The sequence below is a fragment of the Pteropus vampyrus genome, unplaced genomic scaffold (genome assembly GCF_000151845.1).
Source record: "Pteropus vampyrus isolate Shadow unplaced genomic scaffold, Pvam_2.0 Scaffold16, whole genome shotgun sequence".
NCBI lineage: Eukaryota > Metazoa > Chordata > Mammalia > Chiroptera > Pteropodidae > Pteropus > Pteropus vampyrus.
Window position 1 is genome coordinate 11554467 of NW_011888797.1, and position 6027 is coordinate 11560493.

General features: G+C 58.1%; 1 protein-coding gene across 1 annotated transcript in view; it reads left to right on the forward strand.

Moving 5' to 3' along the window:
- GTPBP1 (GTP binding protein 1) overlaps positions 1-4462 on the forward strand; it is a 20437-nt gene extending 15975 nt beyond the window's left edge. The window contains exons 7-12 of the mRNA XM_011354399.2: positions 45-268; positions 401-583; positions 1373-1508; positions 2066-2244; positions 2946-3146; positions 4083-4462. Coding sequence (XP_011352701.1) covers positions 45-268; positions 401-583; positions 1373-1508; positions 2066-2244; positions 2946-3146; positions 4083-4175 — 1016 coding nt within the window. The 3' untranslated portion in view covers positions 4176-4462. The remainder of the gene's footprint in view (positions 1-44; positions 269-400; positions 584-1372; positions 1509-2065; positions 2245-2945; positions 3147-4082) is intronic.
- The last annotated feature ends 1565 nt before the right edge of the window (positions 4463-6027 follow it).

The following is a 6027-nucleotide window of genomic DNA, read 5'->3' on the forward strand; positions in this document are numbered from 1 at the left end:
GGGCGAGTGGGCACTGGGGCCCTTCGCTATAGCAGCTGTTCCAGGACCCTCTTGCTGTTCCCATCCTGTGTCAGGCAGGGGTTGGCCTCCTGACTTCTTCCTTTCTCTCCTCCCTGCACGTAGGATGTGCCCGATATTCCAGATCTCCAACGTTACTGGCGAGAACTTAGATCTGCTGAAGATGTTCCTCAACCTGCTCTCCCCCCGCACCAGCTACCGGGAGGAGGAGCCTGCTGAGTTCCAGATTGATGACACCTACTCTGTACCGGTGAGCGGCTCCTAGGGGGCCGAGCAGGGTCAGGGGCCGGGCAGGCACTTCCCACAGAGTGTGATGGGTTGAGTCTGTGGTGGGAAGGGGCTGAGTGGGGATGGACTTACTGGGCCAGGATCTTCTCTGCAGGGTGTGGGGACAGTGGTGTCGGGGACAACACTGAGGGGCCTGATTAAGCTGAATGACACACTGCTGCTGGGTCCAGATCCTTTGGGTAACTTCCTGTCCATTGCTGTCAAATCGATCCATCGAAAGCGCATGCCTGTCAAGGAGGTGCGGGGGGGCCAGACAGCCTCCTTCGCACTGAAGAAGGTGAGTGTTGGTGATACCAGAACTCCCCTCGGACTCCACATTGTGCTGGGCTCTTGGCTGTCCCCAGTCCTCAGGGCTGCTCTGCAAGGCAGGGGTTACTGACTTCGCTTTTATAGATGAGGAAACTGAGGCTCAGAGAGCCTGAGTGACATGCCCAGGAGCCACAGGTAGTAAGTGCTAGAGCTGGGACTTGGACCCAGGCCGCCCTGCCTCCTAAGCTCTGTTCCTCCCCTAGTGCTGGAGCAGGATGCCCTGAACTCCGTGCTGAGGTCAGCCAGGTGCTTCCCTGCTGGACAAGGATTGTCTGCGCGCAGACCTCCCATAGGGCAGTTGGGGGTCTGTGCCAAATCCTCTTCTCATTCAGCCTTCTGTCCCCCGGGGCTTGGGAGTGGTGCTAGTTCTGGTGTCATCTCCCTCCCTCAACAACCAGATTAACTGGCAAAGTGGAACTTTATTCCCACCAACAGTCATGTCATGCTCTCCCTGTCCCTTCCACCTCATGCTTGCCTGCCTTTGTCCTCTAACCACCCGCTTAGTTCTTACCCACCCTTCAACGCCCAGCTGAAGTGCCACTTCCTGCACGAAGCCTTTCCTGCCCCCCAGTTGCAGTGCTTAAGCTTCTCACGTTGCACTAGAATCTGCCTAGAAGGCCTGTGGTTCAGTGCAGTGAGGGCAAGGCCAAGTTCGGGTGGTCCTCATTCCCAGAAGGACTCCTGGGCCTCTGGGACCAGGGGCTGAAACCAGAAGGAATCATTGTCCCTGAGGTCTGGGATTCTCTCGTTCTTTCAGATTAAGCGCTCCTCTATCCGGAAGGGCATGGTGATGGTTTCCCCGCGCTTGAATCCTCAAGCATCCTGGGAGTTTGAGGCCGAGATCCTCGTCCTCCACCACCCCACCACGATTAGCCCGCGCTACCAGGCCATGGGTAGGTGTCAAAGGGCATTGCCAGTCCAGGGGACCCCCCACTCTAGAACTTCCACCAAGTGCTCCAGCGACCCTAACACTAAAGAGTCAACTCCAGCCAAAAGGCAGGCCTCCTTCCTGTTTAGCATTGCCCTGTGTTCCACCCACAAGCTGTAGTGTTTGTTCAGTCCTGTAAACACGAACCGGGTGTGGCTCTCTGCCTACAGTTTCTACTGAATGCTGCTGTGTGCCAAGTGTTGCCAAGGTGCTGGGGACAAAGACCAGATGGGCAAAAGCCCTGCCTTCAGGAAGTGAACAGTCTAGAGAAGGCACACACGCGAGCACAATGCCCTGTATTCAGGAACTGGGACGCGAGTCTGGGGACAGGTGGGGTCTAACTGGTGGAAAAGGTAGGAGAGTGTGGAGCAGGGTCAGATCTCAGAGTAGCCTCTAGCTCGCTTGGCCTCCCTGAAGTCTGCAGCCTGCCGCAGCTCAAGCACGTTTCCTGCTTTCATTCACTGCCTCTGTTGAGGCCAGTGGGTGGCCCAACCCTGTCTTGACCCCTGGCTCCCTTGGCAGTGCACTGTGGGAGCATCAGGCAGACGGCCACCATTCTGAGTATGGACAAGGATTGTCTGCGCACTGGGGACAAGGCCACTGTGCACTTCCGCTTCATTAAGACCCCTGAGTACCTACACATAGACCAGCGGCTGGTGTTCCGGGAAGGCCGCACCAAGGCCGTGGGCACCATCACCAAGGTATGGCTGGGCAGACTCGCCTGCCCTCAGCATACACTGGGGGCCATTCCACCTCTAGACCTTGAGCACAGCAGGTGCTTCTTGAGAAGCCCTGCAGAATCTCCCGATTGCCAGAGACAGAGGGGCCAGTCCCTGCCTTGGGAGAGCTGGAGCAGGGCAACCCTCCTGGATGACCATACTTAGGATTTCCTGATAGCCACACTGCAGACATTTCTAGCTGCTCAGATATTCACTTGGTCTCTGGGAGGCCTGAACTTAAAACTTGCCCCTGACTCTTGTTCTAAGGCAGCAGGGTCCTGGGCCTGGAGATGCAGTCGACGCTCTGAAGAGTTTTGTGGGCTCAGTAAGGAAGAGAGCCTGGAGTGCAGCTTGCCAGGCTCCGGCTGGGAGCTGGGCTGAGTGGGAGGGGGTCAAGGTTTTCCCATTGTCTGTGGGAAGAGCAGCCAGGGCAGCGGACGGGATGGAGCTCTGCTGGGCTGGGCTGAGCTGAGGCAGCCCTGGAATGCTGAGCAGGGGTGAGAATGTCTCTCCATCTCACTGCGCCTGGCATGGTCCTTGTGCCATGGACCCTGGGCCCTCACCCAGGACCAGCCAGGCCAGGGAATGAGAAGTCTCTAAGAGAGCAGGCGGGGGAGTGAGCAGCTGAGCTGATGTCACTGCCTGCAGCTCGGGCTTCATCCTCATCCCTTTGGCTCCTGCAGCTCCTCCAGACTACCAACAACTCCCCCATGAACTCCAAGCCTCAGCAGATTAAAATGCAGTCAACGAAAAAAGGCCCCCTGAGCAAACGAGAAGACGGGGGTCTGTCTGGAGGGTCGGCAGTAGGGGTGCCCCCACCTGGAGACGAAGGTTGCTCCCTAGGGGCTGCACCGTCAGCTGCACCCAGCAGTCTCCAGCCAATGGTGAGCATGTCTCCTGGCCCCCCAGGCTGGTCCTGGGCTCCTGACCACCTGAGGCGGGCTGTGGGTAAGGTGGTGGGGGTGTGGCTGTCACTCTGGTGGAGGATGACATGTAGGAGAGCTCCAGGCAGCTTTCGCCCACAGCCATGTCTGCATTTAAAGGTGTTTCTCACAACTCCTAGCACATAACTGCTATCTAAGTGTGAGCTACTTACCTCTTAAGGCTGGTTTTCAGATTTCAAGATGTGGCTTACGTAAGATCAATCTTATTGGTTGTGATTAGTATTTGGTTTCACGTTTCAAAGTTTCCCTTTCATAGTAAGACTGTTCGTGTGTATGAGAGTGTGGGTGACGTGCGTGCCCGTGGTCCAGAGCTTTGACAGATACTGCTGTAGAGGGCCCCCCTGTGCCCCTTCCCCTGACATGACACCTCCTGAGGGGTTGGTGGCCTTGGGCCCTGTGTCATCTTAGCTCTCGGCATCCGCTGCTAGTTCTGTCCCATTCTTGGTGTCCCCTTACCCCGCTCGCTCCTTCCAGTCTTTCTCCGTCTGACCCCTTCTTTGAGGAGGAAGCTACTGCCTGGACCCACCCTTTCTGCTTTCGGGCCTTGAGCTTGCTTCTGGCTCCTTCATTCCTTTCTCTCCACTTATCAGTGGTGGCAGGTTTGGTTCTGGCTGTCTTTGTGCTTCTCCAAATTCTCACACACCCCTTATCACATGCGACCCACCTGCCCTGGAGGAAGGTAGGCAGGGCAGTGCTTGCTCCCTCTGCCAGAGGGCGGAGCCATGGTCCAGTCCGCGTGATGGCTGCTCAGGCTAGGCTGGGACCACTGCCCGCTGTTGTCTCCTGCCCCTTCTTCCTACTGCCCCTGCCCCTCTGCTGTCCTGTCCTGCTCCCAGTGGACCACTGCTTCTCAAGCTCCTCCTTTCTCTCTTTCAGCCCAAGCCCAGCAGTGGGGGCCGGCGACGAGGGGGCCAGCGTCACAAAGTGAAGTCCCAGGGGGCCTGCGTGACTCCTGCCAGTGGCTGCTGAATTTCCCCCACCCCCATGGGATCCTCATACTCTGGCCACCGCTCCACCAGATGGGCCAGAGCAGCTCTGACCGCCACCCACCTTCCCCCCAGGCCACAGCTGGAGCCTCATCATTCCCCCACCCCCCGTTTCCAGGGGCGTTGTAATTTATAAGCTGAGGAAGGTGGCCAGACGTCCGGAGGACTGACCATCTCCCGCCCTCTTGCCCGCCTTCTCTCTCACCCACAGTTTTTGTACATCTGGGCCCTTAGTTTTTATTCTTTTTATTATACCTCTCTCTAATTGTGTGTGTGTGTGTGTGTGTGTTGTGCAGGAGTGTGGCCAGTCAGGGACAGTCTTTCTCCTTTCCTCTGCCATGGCTGGCCACCAGCCTCCAGGAGTTGGCTGCCTGCCCATTTGTCCATCCGTCCGTCCATCGTGTGTCTCTGTGAGAACCTGTAGGGGCTGTCAGAAGCTGAAGGGTGTCCTTCCTCCCTGCGCTCTTCTGCACCCAGAGCCCCTCTGTGGAGCTGGCCTCAGGGCTGGGGGGCTTCCAGGTGTAAGTGCTGCTGCTGCCAGCTCAGGGAGCCCTCCTGGGACTGGGGCCTTCTAGGAGGGGGGGGGTAGTGCTGACTTCCTCTTTTCTCTCCCTTTTTCTCCTTAAACCCCAAAACAAGTAATGCCAAAAGCTCTTAAATTGTAGCCTGTAGGTGTGTGGGGGGGAGAGGTGATTGGATTGTAGGGCCCTCCCTGCCCCTAACTCCGACCTTTGCCACTCACCCAGAGACAGCTGGTGGCTTTTCTTTCCCCTTGGAGACAATCCTGTGTTTGCCTGGCTGGCACCTGCTTTGTGATTCTGCTGAGCTGGAGGCTCTTGCCTTGTCTAGGAGCCGCCTCCTGCTTGGCCTTTGAATCTTGTTGGGTGTCAGGACACTGATGACCTATACTGGGGTCTGCCTGCTCAAGGTCATGCTCATAAGCACTCCCTGTTGGTGGGGTGCAGGTGTTCCTCTGAGCCAGGCAGGGACCGGACCCCTTCCTGCCCCCCACACCCCCGCCACATCGCCCCAACATGGTTGCTACAGCGAAGGGCCTGAGCCCTGGAAGCCCAGTCGGGGTGCAGGGAGGACCGGGAGAGGGCAGTCAAAAGGACTCTTCCAGGCCCAGCACTAAGCTGAGCATTAAGCCCTCTGGAAGAATCACTGCCTGGGGAGGGGGTGGGGGCGGGATTGCCCAGGCCAGAGATGGCAGCGTGGGCCCTGAGCCAGCCTGGTCTGGAGCCCTCTGATTAGGGTGGACTGATGGGCAGACCGCCAGCGGGCTGGGCCCTTCCTCAGCCTTGCTCCCCTCTTGTCCCCAACCCTTCTCCTGATGTCCTGCTCCTGGACTGCTGGTCTCTTCACTTTGCCTTCCAGCTATTTCTAGTTACCACTGACCCGTGGCCTGACCAGACCAGCACCCAAAATAGAAGTTTGTTCCAAGTTGACAGTGTCTTGTTCCCTGTCCAGCCCCTCCAGGTGGAGGCGCTGTCACCGGGAACACAGTTGCCCTAGAGCCCTGTCCTCAGAGCAGGAGGGAGGAGGGGAGCCCAGCCTCTCCTAGCAGGGAGGCGTGGCTTCCATGCCCAGGCTCCTCCCCGGGCCCTTACCCAGGACAAGCTGCCAGCCTTCTCTGAACTTCAGTTTCCTCATCTACAGCAAGAGGTAACCGCCTGCATGGAGGAGGGGGTTGTGGGGTGAGGACTTAGGACGTATGTGAGGCCCTGAGGGCCCAGCACATGGGGGGTACCCGGTGGCTGGCCATGCTACTCACTACCCGCTTTTACTCCCAAGTCCATAGCAGAGGCCATAAGCCGGGGGACGGGCTCGAAAGG